This window comes from Colossoma macropomum, unplaced genomic scaffold, assembly GCF_904425465.1.
Source record: "Colossoma macropomum unplaced genomic scaffold, Colossoma_macropomum, whole genome shotgun sequence".
Lineage (NCBI taxonomy): Eukaryota > Metazoa > Chordata > Actinopteri > Characiformes > Serrasalmidae > Colossoma > Colossoma macropomum.
The window spans coordinates 22854227-22868471 of record NW_023494796.1 but is presented as its reverse complement, the minus strand read 5'-3'; the positions used below and the strand labels follow the sequence as shown (position 1 = coordinate 22868471).

At 40.1% G+C, this 14245-nt stretch overlaps 1 protein-coding gene across 3 annotated transcripts in view; it reads left to right on the top strand.

Annotated features, from left to right (window-relative positions):
* Positions 1 to 1058: 1058 nt before the first annotated feature.
* LOC118816644 (girdin-like) overlaps positions 1059 to 14245 on the top strand; it is a 62239-nt gene continuing 49052 nt past the window's right edge. For 2 of the 3 annotated variants that reach the window (XM_036583139.1, XM_036583138.1), the window contains exons 1-3: positions 1847 to 1909; positions 2015 to 2115; positions 11252 to 11360. In XM_036583139.1, coding sequence (XP_036439032.1) covers positions 1847 to 1909; positions 2015 to 2115; positions 11252 to 11360 — 273 coding nt within the window. Of the gene's footprint in view, positions 1910 to 2014; positions 2116 to 11251; positions 11361 to 14245 lie in introns of all 3 variants that reach the window. The other variant, XM_036583140.1, reaches the window with a different exon arrangement.

The window sequence follows — 14245 nt, the reverse complement described above, 5'->3', positions numbered from 1 at the left end:
CACATTGGTCGCATACAATGAAAACAGAGCGCACGGATTCCGCAATTTTGGTTTGAACGAAATCAATCAAAATGTTACTTACCAAATCAGGAAAAAATGTTAGCTGTTTATAAACAGTTTGCTGTATTTTTCCTGACGTATTTGCAAGTGGGAATTGGCGAAATCCGTATTCGACAAATAGAAATGTATAAACAGCTATTATCTCTCACCTCCACAAAGCACCACTGGGTGCGTTTCAAACCGACCGAGCGTAATGGCAAGTACGCGTGCTTAGGGAGACATCCGGGCAGTTTCTATATTAGGCTCAATTTGAAAATGCTCCCTACGTTCTCCACCGTGCACTACACAGGACTCGGTTCTACAACCGTCCAGATCACTGCCTGGCTATAAAATAAGGGCTTTTAAATCCTAATAGCTCACGTAAAAATGCGCTTTGGCCAAATAATGGCTTCTACGTGCAAATTTTGTCCTACATGTCAGTAGTAAGCGATTTGGGATTCGGTTATATTTAAAATATGGCGCTATGCCAGGGTGCCGACCGTTAAAAGTGCATTCTCACTGGAAAAGAAACAGTCCTTATATGCTGCGGATCATAAACGGACCAATAGGCGCGGAGTCTGAATCTCAGCGCGAGCGGAGCTCGCCCTAGGGATGGTTTAGTTCGATTCAGTTTACCGAACCGATTCTTTCGCACTGCCCGTTTCAATGAAACAAAACATCTGATTCAATTATTCATTGACTCATCGGTCAGGGCGACTTTGTTCTCATTTCCTCTCTGTAGAGTGATTCAGCGAGTGAGTCTAATGTCCAGGATGATTAGTCAAGTCAACGTTATAGTGTTTATTAAATGAGTCTTACCAATAATGTGGAATTTGGCAGCGCTGATCGCGCCTTTTCTTTCCAGGATAGGGGGGTAACAATAATGATTAACAAGACAGCTTTATTCTCACCTTCCTCATATGTAAGCCGAGTCTAAAGTGCTGTGATTAACATGTTATTATGTATTTTATAGTTTAATGAGGACAGGCTTTTACTGGAAGTCATAGACGCAGTAGGGCCGCACAAAAAGTTCTATTCAGTTCGATCGAGCAACTGAAAAGAACCGATTCAAAATAACGAATCGTTCAGAAGAGACGGCGCTTCAGACGGAGGCAAGGAGACGAAAAAACCCACCGCTGCCAAAATCCTCATTTTTGGAGACGCTCATTAAATGGGAATTATCGTCCGCTTAGTGTCCGTTTCGTGAAGAGAAACGTGCCGCTGGAAAACGAAGATGGCTTGAGAGACACGGACCTTCTTTAAACCTTAAGTGGCGAGTTTTCCGCCGTTTTCTACTCGTCGGTTAACGGCTCATTCTTGTCATTTTTTTCTGTAGCTCTGACTTTGAACGGCTCGTCTGAGACGTTTGCTAACTGGCTAACGTTAACGGCGCTTCTCGTCTTGAAGAAGAAGCGGCGATGTTTGGCGGCTTTTATTCGGTTTCTGGTTTTGCTGCTTAGCTGTTTGGGGGATTTAGCGTAAACGTTAAGCTAGCAGGGCGGCCAGTCTTAGGAGAAAGCAGGATAATGTGCGCTAACGTTATTTCCTTCACCTCAGAGGCGAAGTTGCCAACGACCCGAGAGAATTTGCTGCTGATTCAGGCTACACCGCTGCCCTCCGCTCTGTTAGTGCTGCTGGACCATTGTCTGGGTTTTTAGCTGAAAGAGAGGGAATGGCTTGTATTAATTAAAGTATGTATTTAATGAAATGAAACTCCGTTAAAGAGCACCGTTAAAACCGACTGAAAAAATCGTGGTCATTCAGCGAAAACTGTTTCTGTGGAATATCACTGTAAGACCTGGAGAAAATGGAAAACGAGGTGTTCACGCCTTTGCTGGAGCAATTTTTGCTCACTCCTCTTGTGGCCTGGGTAAGATTGGTGTTTTTCTCTCAATTGCGCCTGTATAATAAACGGAGAAGTGGACGATTTCGTAATACTGGGCATTATTAATAATAGGTGTCTGAAATGTTCTAGGTGAAGACTGTGGTCCAGCCAACCATGAACGATGGAAGCAAGCTCTCTGAATACATGGAATTAGTGGATGGCGCGTACTTGAACGAGGTCATGCTTCAGATGTAAGTACAGGGCAGTCATGGTATTATTTATAAAGAAGGCTGCAGGCATCTTGTAGCCTTTTGTTAAGGCAGAAATATGCACGGCACCTGGAGCAAATATCCAGCCATCTCCACCCATCTCTTCACATGTTTTCCAAGAAATATGTTTGGTCCAAAATATCATTTCAAGTTTGCGGTTTTGAGCCGTGCTGTACTCAGGGCTACTGCTGGTGTTACCACCCTTTGCGTGCCTCGCAATGGTGCATGCATGCAAATACTGTCATTGCATGCTTTGTACGAATGGAAAATCTGGCATTTGTTTAATTTCTTCTGGTTTTCTTTAGCTTCAGCAGGCTGGAATCATCATATTCTTCTTAGAAAAAAAGGCTGGTGTCAACACATATACTTGCTTTCATGATTGGTAGAAGGTTACGAGTTTCCCTTGGGTCTGTCTATTACTACAGAGCCTTACACTGATTTGTCACACTGTGCTGAGCTACTGTGAGAGAGAAACGTTTTTGTCAGATGTCAGTGCTGGTCAGTGAGTGGTCCCTAACCGATGGACACATTTATGGGTATGGAAGCGCCTACCGAGTCATACATTTATCATCAGACACTATGACAGCATATGATGCGTGAATCAGCTTGTAGTGTTGTCTTAACTGTTGTGATTGAAAGGTCTTTTGACCTTTACTGGTCAACAAGATCTTTAACTGTAATTTCTCAGTGATTTTGGGCGGTTAAGGTATCCGTTAACGGTTTTGATGGTTGCATGTGCTCATCATCCAGAGGAATGGCTAGAGGGCTATTGATCTTGCCATTCGTCTTAACAAATTTGACTTTTAGGGGGTGGAGTTCAGCGTAAAGCCCAGACCTGGGTGTCTCTTAGGGTTGTGCTGGTTCACTGAAGAAGTAAATGCGTTCAGTATTAACAGGAAGTAAGACTTAAAAATACTGTATGTATACGAGAAGGTAGTAGGGGACAGTACATTAATACATACAGTTATTTCCAGACCTTTATTTTTAAATCCGCATTCAGGAAGCTGTAGTTTTTGTCCATGCAGGACATATTTGGTTAATCCCAGGTGTTTCAGCGACATCAAAATAAGTAACAAATTCTTTGTCCAAAATCACATGGTGATAACTTGTTTATGAAAGTGTGTCCACTACTGTATCCTGTCAGTTTTTATAGAGAGGTGTTGAGATCTTAGTTTAAACAGAGACATGCACTTCATTCATGGTGATGTGTGTCCTGTCAACATGGTATACAGAATGTACAATACACTCCAGCCCACCTATTGGCTGGCCCGATTTGCAGCATGTTATTAGCCTGTATGTTAAGTGACATAGATGCAGATCTGTGTCACTACTGTGAGGTTGATTTGAAGTCTTCCTCACTTATTGAAGATTTTTAGGCAGTTAGTTTTGGTGCTAAGCTTTGGGCAGCTGTTGGCACTCATCCTCTCAGCATGGCTCTCAGACAGAAGGCACATTGTCTATGAGTGAAGTGAAGCAGGTCTTTGTTAACTGGCAGGCGTGTTAACTGGTTAGTGATTCTGGTCACTGGTAAATCTTTAGCAAAGCTTACATGGAGCTGGTTCATTTTTTTAATCAAGCATCCCACATTTTTCTCACTTTTCTTGCTCATGTGCAAAGGTCTTTGCTCGAACCACAATGTTTATAGAAAAGTTTCTCCTAATTGAATTCAGATAACTATTATAGAATCAATATTTTTATTTCCCTTCCTCTTTCTGCCAAATGATTGAGAAGAAGTTTCAGCGCCACTTATCTACTTTGAAATGTAGAATTTGGCAGACGCAGTGTCCTGCACTTTGTAGCCTAATTTAATATGGCCAGCAGAAATTAGAGGAACTTGTTGGCATTACACCCATAATAGCTTTAGCTCTGGCACGCTGTAGTCTGGCTCATAATCAATACTAGCTCTCCTAAAGGGGTTGACACAAATGGTCATTATCCAGAAGAATGGCTACAGGGGGATTGATCTTGCCATTCGTCTTAACAAATTTTTTTTTTATGGGTGTAGTTGAGAGATGTGCCCTGGAGGTGGGAGTCTGATACATTTGTGGTGTTTTTATTGAAGAAATGTGAGATGATGCGTTCAGTATATTTATAAATTTATAAATGTAATGTTAAATCAATTTATATTATTTTTTGAAAAGCTTCCTTTTTTCAGGAAGTTTTAATTCTTGTCCAAGCAAGATATTTGCACAGACAGACATACGCACAGCATTGCCTTCACGCAAATTAACTTTTTCTAAAATCTGCACAATTTTATTTTCATTATTTATTTATTGTTTATTATATGCATATTATTTGTATGCTACACTGAGAGACTGAGGAGTCTAGCTAGTATGAAATGAAAGCTGGCAACAGACACATGATTCATGTATAAAAATGTCTATATGGGTAATGAAGAAAAGTATTGAACTCTGTAGAGCATTCCCTGTTGCGTCAGCAAGCACCGGACTTACACTGTCACTACATTGTAATATGCTAATCTCTCGAGACTGATGTTAGCTTCTTATTCGAATTGCTATTGCCCCTTAAATAGTGCAGCAGTTACATGGTAAGGCCAGTACAGATGTTTGAATGTAGCTGCTACATCATTTAAGGTGGAAGGGGAAACAAGAAGCTAACTTCAGCTTCATATATATTCTCTCTCCACTGTAAGAACCGGCCCACCTGGAATTCTTCCTGTCTCTCTCTATTGCCCACTTGGGCATTGGCTGTAGCAGTCTCAGGACATCAGCTAAAGCTGGCTTGCCTCTCCTTATGTAAACAGATACTGAATAGATCCTGAATTTTCTGTTGAGCTCAGGTGCTGGTTTGAAATGCATTTTTTGTTACTGTGAAATGATTTAGCTGTTAGTTAGATTTGTTAACATACCCTTTCTTCTGTAAAAAGTATGGTCTTTCTGATAGATGCGTTTTAATAATTTAAAATATTGTGGTGGAAGAAATTGCGAATTTCTTTCCAAAGACTGTGTTTTGCCCTGTGGTTCTGTCTACTACTTTGGATCATGTAAAGGTGCGTGACGCTCCACATATGAAAGCTCTACTTTTTGCCCCATCTCTTTTGGCCAATGACAGAAAGTCTGTAGTTTAGCATACACAAGTCCTCTTTGCCGGAGAGAATCCTGCCTGGATTATCTAACGGTATAGAGCATGCAGCACAGATGGTGGAGGTAAACGCCTTGCCCCATGGTGACGATTGGTCTGTCCCACACCCTTTCCACCCATGGTGCTCCACATAACCAGAAGCTCCCCAAGTTACACGCCACCGTGAGCACCACCTGAAGCTGTTTGACAGACTCCAGGTTGTGCTTCTGCCTCTGGAGCTTTGCCAGCCTCTGCTCGGGTGCTCCCCTGTTGAAACCAGTGTCATTCTCTGACCTCAATATGATTGGTTTGATTCCGTGTCTTTAGAAAATGATTCAGTTGATAATGAATTCTCAAATTTAACCTCTGTTTATTTCATTTACTTTGGTACAATTCAGAGTATTTTTTTAAATGCGTGGAATACACAAGTGCGATACAGTAGTGAAACATAGACAATAAAAATAGCACATTTGTCTGATTGTTTATGTTTGAAAAAGCTTGAGAATTTTGTTTTGGCCAGAAGTTAAAGCACACTTTATACAGGATTATTTTAACGGATTATAATCAGTTGAAACATTCGTAGTTCAGTGAAGTTGAATTGTCACAATGCATCAATGTCTTTTTACACCCCTCATCTACACCACCGTTACTGACCAACAGCCTGACCCCCACAAGCCCAATTCACACATAGAATATTGCCACTTTGTCCCAGCAGTATGCCGGCTGGAGCCGATAAGATATCTGTTGAATGACAACGGTTTAATTACGCTAATCCCCCGATTGGGCTGTGTTCTCTCGAGCAGCCCCATTTCACACCCTGCAGTGCTTCTTTGCGAACAGACAGAGGGTGATAATGGGATAGACCCACATCAGCACAGACAATACTTTTCTGGCTTTTTTCTCCCTTTCTCTCGCTTTCTGGGTTTTTAGACACGTGTCTTCCTTTGTCCTTTGTAGTGGGGGGCATTGTTGCTAGATGCTTTGCGTGAACCTATTGCCTGTTTCTTTATCCTGGGAGATCAAAGATGTCAATCTGGTCTGGAGATGCAGACAGGTAAGAAAAGGCTCCATCCCCCCAGCACGACTTCTGTTATTGCTGCCGCTGTTTCTTCTGCTGTTATCTGCCATGTCTGAGAATGAACTTACATCCATTCCTGCTTCCCTGTTGCTTTTCCTCTCTCTATTTTTCTTGCTGGCCTACTTTCCACCCTTATCTGCTGGATGGAAGAAACACCTCCTTGATTTTTGGTGCATCTATGTGATGATAGGGGCTGTTTTTTGTGCTGAATCTGTGGAATGAGTTTCAGATTCTGAACTGATGGGATGGGAATGTTGTGCTGTTTAAAAAATGCTCTGAAGTTGGTCTCACAGGAAGAAGTCGTCATGACCTTGGAAAGGCTGTTATTTTAACAAGGCCACATTGGAGCCCTGTAGGAATTTTTGAAGTCAGTGGAAACATACAGATGCACTCCAGTCTCATAATTATACAAAATCCATTAAGTTTAAAGGCAAATCCACATACAGTAAGGCTTGTACTGAAAATACTGGGGCTTATGATTATAGTGAATAGTGATTCTTGTTTAAAGAAAATCCTTAATTAGTATTTTTGCCCATGAAACCATTGTAAGTTGGTACACATTGATCACTGTTTCTCTGGTTGTTTTTTTCTTCTGTAAGGGGCGTGAGTGCATTGTTTTCACTGATTGGCTGCTTCGGTCTCTTTTCTGGTTGGTCTGAAATTGGGGTCTTCAATGGGTGACTAATGTGTTTTTGCCCTCTGGTATGAGGGCTGTTGATAAACATGTCTTTCTTTAGATTTTTGGTGGATAGGCTTTAATTTTTTCTCTTCTCCCATCGTTTGTTTTGTTTCGGCGCCCTCTCCTTCCTCTTCTGTCTTATGTGTCACCCGCATGTCTAGAACACAGCTCTAGAAAACGGTTCCCCTTTCCACTGGAAAGGCCACTTGTGCCGTGACAGTGTTTGTGTTATCCTGCCTCTGTCCTCCCCCTCCCCACCCTCACCAGCTGAGAATGATGCAGCCTGTCAGAAGTAGGTTATTCCGTGGCACAGCAGTGCCTGGGGCCGTGGTGCATTCTGCATCGACTATTGACTTCTGCATCGGCCGCCGATGTCTGAAGGACTGCTTCATGAACGCAGTCTATCTCTCCTTTCTGTCATAGCAAAGCCTAATTTCAAGGCGGTTTGTCCACACTATTACATGCAACTTCTAGGGGTGTATATTTCTAACTTCATGACAATTCAGTTTTAGTGCAGTTCATTTGGAACGATTCAGTGCTTTGTGAATTTCACCACAAGTCAATTCAATTTGATTCTTTTGAATTGGAATTATTTTTAAAATTCAATGATTGCACAATTGTGCAATTTATACAACAGTGCAATATGAACAAACACGTTTTTACATTTGAAAATAGCTTGAGGATTTTGTTTTGGCAAAAATGTTTGTGTACTGTTTTAGGGTTTTGTAATTCGTTTTTCTGACCATTACTGTGATTGCAAATGAAATGCTATTTTTTAAGGCCGTAGTTTTCCACAAGAAGACAAGCATATCCATTTTTTCAGGCTTGAGGCTTTAATGTTGTTTGTAGTGTGCCAGATTGCCAGTTCACAAGCTTGGTTTAATTTTCCCCACTTGAAACTAATTGACAATTTTGAATAACATAGGATGTAATTAAAATTTAAGCTCTTGCAATTTGACAATTGCACACTTTCAGATTTCGATTCCGATATAAAAACAAATCATGACTCAGCCCTGTTTATTGAACGTTGTTATTATTGACTGTTTAATTGATTATAATCGATTATATCATTCCAAAATCTATGCAGTTGAATTGCCGCCTTCAGATTAGTGACTGTTAGTAGAGAGAATGATGGAGGTCGGCGCTGGGCTTCAATACTATGCTGGATTCATTTCCTTCCCATTTTAGGGATGAGATGTAAATTAACATCCACAAGGCTGGCTCACTCTGTTTTAACCAGCACTTGGGCTGACAGGATTACAGCTCCCACCGCGGTATTTAATTAAGGGGTTAAGCCCACCCCCCATCGAGGCCGTCTAAAAGGCCTCCCGGATAGGCATGCGCTTTGAGGTCACGTGATGGGTGTATTCACACTATTCTTAAAAGGACCTTGTTCCTTGATTTGCAAGACTAAGAAGTAGTTGTGTGTGGTGGTGTGTGTGTGTGTGTGTGTGTGTGTGCGTCTGCGTAGGACTACATCAAAAGAGCCATTAAGGCTGTTACCACTGAATGGCTGTCTGTAGCAGTGTGGGTCTTCATTAGCTGCTTTATCACTGTTTTAATAATAACACTGTGGGTTACTTTACATTGCTATAAGTAAGAGGACTATTATCCTCGTACTGAACAAATTAGAAAGATATGTTGATGGGAGGTTTTGTTTTATTGTTGTTTTTTTCATTCACCCTTCAGTGGCTATACAGTTGTCACGTGATGTGAGTGACACAGTTGAACGGACGGGTTAGCCATTTCATCGTCTAGTGAGTAGCCACGAATGTCTGTATGTGCATGGAGTGTATGTATGTGTATCTGGGGCAGTTAAGGATGAGGGGAGGAACTGTGTCAGGGTTCACTTGTAACATGCCTGATGCATATGGGTCTCCACAAGACCTTTACAAAGAACAACAAATGCAAAAGTGCTAGAAATGTAATGATTCAGATGTTTTCGATTCCAAGGTCAAAATTTGAATTGATGTTTGATACTGTACATGTTAAAAATTGCTTAATTTTACAAAGCTTGTGTTAAATACTTAAGTTTGGTTTGGCTCAGAAAAAAATGCAAATTTATTTCTAAACAGAAGATTGCAATGTAAAATATTTTTGTGCCAAACAGTGATTTTATAAAACAGTGCAAGTGAGCTAGAAACAATATAAAAATAGACGGGATGCACCAAAATGCCTAGTTTTGATCATTGAAAGGTGGTAAATGAGAGACGCTTGGAAGAGACCAAGGGGCATTTTGGACATACAGTTTTATATTAGGTTTACATTCATTTACTGTATTAAAATCATTGCACCCTTAATAGTGATGCACAATGATATTGGAAGCATATTGGTATTGGTGCATATTTGTTAAAGAAAATATCACCTTTAAGCAGATGTTTATATCTGACAATATTTCAAACTGATATTTGATTAAATTTTTATTATACTATGAAAGAGCAGAATTTTCCTGTATGTGCAGTCTTCTACAAATAAGCATGTTTTTTTATGCTAATCCAGGTGGATCTACTTCCACTTTCTACATTTCATAAAAGTTTATGTATCAGCATTGGCAGCCACAGATATGTACATAACCAATATCAGAAATCGGCATCGGCCCACAATTCCCATATCTTTATGTCCCTACTCATAAATTTTCACCCACACACATACTCAGTCAGACATTTATGCTCTCTGTATGTGTAAAAAATTGGTCCTGATTAATGTCATTTTTATCTCTTCTGGGAAATTTGCACATTTTACCTGTCATTTGCATCTGCATAACTGCCTGTCATAGCGCTGCACAGCAGCTGGATCAGAAGAGCCTGGGCAAGAAACGAGGTCAGTGGCTAACTAAACACAAGCCATCTGCCAGCGAAGAAGATCGGCGAAGCCGTAGATGTGCTAATCTCTGTGTGCTCATAGACCATGTTCAATTTTGAGGATCATCAAAGCATAGGGCTGAGCTGATAGGCCCACGGAGCCTCAGGGAATTCAAGCTTGTCTCTCTGTTCTCTCTCTGTGCAGAGAGATGGTCAGATATAACTGTTAAATATAAGGTGTGGTGGGATTTTGTTTGTGTCCCTGTACCCTGCAACACTTCTTGTATTGGAGGAGTTGGTGTGTCTTGCAGGGCCAGCTAGAAATCTTTTTGAGGTTTAAAGAACCGGGCCAAGATTTTGGTCAGAATCACTTTTGGCTATGTTTAGCTCTCCTTTTACTCTTTTTTTAATTCCATCTAGGTGTTTTATAGCTGGGGCTAAAACAGAAACTCATTGATGTTGTGTGATAATTAGGCCAAAACAGTGAAAAGCCCAGGGGTTTTTCTCTGCTCCTGAAAAGTTTTTCTCTCTGCAGCACTTACTGGGTAGTTTCCACAGAAGCTTTTTGTATGAGGGATAAACTGAAGGAGAGTGTTTGTGCTAAGTGAACTGCATATATTGGCATTTATAAAAGCATTATAATATTTGACACATTAAAATAACTCTCTATAAGAAACTTTATGTGTCTATATATTGGTTGTTTTGCATATCCATCAGGACATACAGGACAAACACGTTTTTGCTCTCTATTGTGATATTGACATTAACAACGGCTGGGGAGAAACTCTGCACTACAAAGTTTCTTCTGAAAACATGTGTTCTCTAAAATGTGGCTTGACAAAGGTTATTTGCTGGGTTGACTTCTAACATCACAACAGGTTTAGCATGGTCTGTCACTTATGAATAGAGAACTTATCTCAGCATTGTCGGAGTGCTTATTTATTCATAGCCAATGGGCCGATTTAACTGACAGTTTAAATTTCCTTTTACCCAGAACACAATCCATGCTTTTAAACTATTTTGAGATTGTAAGATTTCAGATAAAAGCCATTGCTCTGAAGTGAAAGTCTTTCTTTCTGGGACTGAATCAGTTGTTTTCTGCCACAATATAAATCTGTCTCATTGTTTTTTGCAAATCTTATTGAAGAGCAGGATAGTGATCCATACTGTATCATCACTGTATCATGTGCCAAGATCCAAGAACAAGCAGTTACTTTGAAGCAGTTTCATCTACTGGTGTATTTTCATGACGTCTGTATGAACTGATGGTTGCATTGGTTGAGGAAGTGTTTAACCATCTGAGTGACATTTGACGCCTCTGTGTCTCTGACCTCATGTCTGAGATTGAGCTGTCAGGAGTTTGTCTCACTCTTAATCACGTTGCTGCTAATGTAACCTTTCACAAGCAAACAACAACTCTTGAATTGCTTTGTTCTACCCAGTCATTAGAGCTATAATTGTTTTTTTTCTCTTTCACAGAAATCCTAAAGCATCCACCCAGAGAGTCACCAAGAAAGTGAACAATGACCCAGTATTACGTGTACAGAATCTCTCCATCCTTATACGGCGGATCAAAACATATTATCAGGTGAGTCAATGGTGCTTCTTTCAAAAAGGTAGCCTAATTTTTGTCATTCTTGATTGTGATAATTTATTTTGTTGATGTTTTGCTGAGGACATGGTGGAACATGGTACACAATAAATAACATACACAGTTAAACAACTGTCCTTTTAAAATTGTGACCGTTGTGTCACAATATTTTACTGGGAATAAAAGCTCCCAGTGCAAAACACATATGTTCATCAAAAATGGTTGCAACAAATTGGAAGCAGAAACACTGTAAATAGATACTCACACTGAAACACTGTTCTGGTCACTCAAGCTCATATGCCTGTGGCTGGTGTGATGTGGGAATATTGCCTGTTTTCCAGATGGTGCTGCATTTTCTCTCCAGCACTGGAGCTGTGCTCAAGTGCACTGCAAATGCGTTACGCAGAACTTTAGAGGCCATAGATGTGGTTAATTCAGTGAGCCCATTCAATATTGTGCATTGAGAGAGACTTTGAGGTTCAGCTGATTGAATTTGTCTATTTTTCCACTATGCAATGAAATGCAAGTGTTACAGGCTGGTGATCTAATGAGATTGTGTCTCAGATTAATCTTTTAAAAACAGTTCATCTGTAGCTTTTGGCAGAAGGATCATGGTGCAGTGAACCAAAAAGTGTAAGTTATAAGGGTGTGTGAGGCATGCAGAACTGAAAATGTGCAGTTGCAGCTAGGTGTGCACCAATATGAGAATATCTGTTGATGGTGTATGTTTGTTTTTATTAAGAATTAGGATTTACTCCACTTAGATTAGCAATACAGAGAAATGTTATTTATTTTTGTGTGGCTACAAATGCTGCAAAATCAATAAAATTCAGAAATTTTAGTGTAGTATCCCAGTGTTGCAAGCTTTGCCCTGCTGTGCCATATTTGCAGAATCAAATATCAATTTGAAATCAAATTTTTGTAATATTTACTTTTTGTTCTGAAAAGAGTTGCTGAAAAGGATGAGGGCTGGGTAAAAAACAGTAGGACACTTGCATGGTCAGTCCTAAACTATTTTAGGCATGGTCACTATGATGGTTTCAGTTGTTTTAGGTTTCTGACACTTTCCTGAAAGTTCAGGAATTGTGCGTGACAGAGCTTGCATGCAATGGACTGCTGGAATGTGTGAGAAGTCGAGAAAGCATGTTCAACAGGGCAAAGGAATCCCCCCAGCTACACTACTCCTGAACTGTAGCTTCGCACAATATTCAGACCACAGAACAAATTATATGCTTTTATTTATAAATAATGTTTAGCAGTACATATTAATCATTAAAATTGTTAATGTTAAGCCTCACTGCACATTCACAGACCACCCCTTCATTCATTTAATTCCCAGTCAAAACAGCCAAATTAGGTCACATTATTTATTTGTCAGTGTCAGAAAAAACATAAACATATATAACAGAACAGTATACAGGAGACACAACTAAATAGATCACATTTTTAAGTATTTAGTTTGTCCACCCTTTATCTTTATTACGGTTTCCATTCTTTTCAGAAGACTTGCTTACAGTTCTCAAAGAAATCTGCAAGGGTATTTTTCTGTACCTCCAAAGTTCAGTCTTAAAGGTTGGTTCATTTTCTGCTCCTCATGACTCAAGTAAACCTAGTTAATTTAGACTCCTCAATCCATAAAACCGTACTCCACGTCTTTGACGTCCAGCGCAAATATCTTATTGCATTTATTCAGTAAGGGCTTCTTTACAGCTTTACAGCTATCTTTTCAGACCCATAACACTGAATTCTCACAGTGTAGGGAAGGATAGAAACACCTTTAGATTTTTTGCAGATCTGAAGCAAGTATGGAGCTTGGATTCTGATGAATGCTTTAAAGACTGTTTATCTGATGGTGACAGTTTTGTTGGTCTGCCAGGTCTTGATTGTTAGGAGTCCCAGTTTCTTTATGTTTTTTGTACTCCACTTTTGGAAAGTCTTGTTTTTTCACTTATTTTCCCTTTACTTTTCCGTTACTTTTGCAAGTGGATTATATTATGTCCAACCTCCTCAGAAATGTCTCCTTTAGTCATTTTAGCGTATGAAACACTAATGTGCGAGGCAGCTGAGGTGAGCTTGGGTAGTTACTTGTGTGAGTGTTGGTGGGGAACATAATACCTGTAACGTCTTTGGGTACAGCCTTTGTTAGGAGGACACAGCTGTAACTCATTGGTTTTAAGATTGGAAGAATGAAAGAGTTAAAGTGACTGTAGGGCACGCAAAAGTAAAGAGTAGACAAATTGAATTTTTTATCTCACACTGAAAAAAAAGAATAACTTGAATTTAATGGCGGAATGGCCCATCTGTTCACATGCCACCCTAGTCATGTGCCGTAGTTGAATCACATGCCATTTCAGTCACTGAACATATTTAATCAGCTATTTTCTTTTGTTTGTGCATTGAAGACTTTCTTCATGGCCTTGAGTAGTAATTTGCCCTCATTTCCAGGTGATAGCATCACCCCAAGAATTAGCCCACCCATGTTTGTTGATACACATGGCTGACATTTTCTTCTAGTGAATCAAAACACAAGCACCCCCTCCTTTGTGCCTTTTGAAGTTTAATAAGTCTGGTGATGATCAGACTTGAGATTACACATCAGTGACTGACCCAGAATCAAGTGACAAATATGAATATTGCCCAAGCCAGTAGGCATTGTACTTCAATGTGACTCAATAGAAGCGCAGGATTAAAAAGCGCTGATTCAGCATACACTCACTCCCAGCGGTGCAAACTTACTAATTAACTCTCCTCAAAACTGAGGTCCTCGACTTCAAACCAACAACCCCCCCCCGTCCGTTTATTATAATGGGGCTTTGGAATCTCTGCAACAGAAGGAAAGTAATTACTTGCCATGCAGATAAGTCGGCCAGTGCCCCATTTCC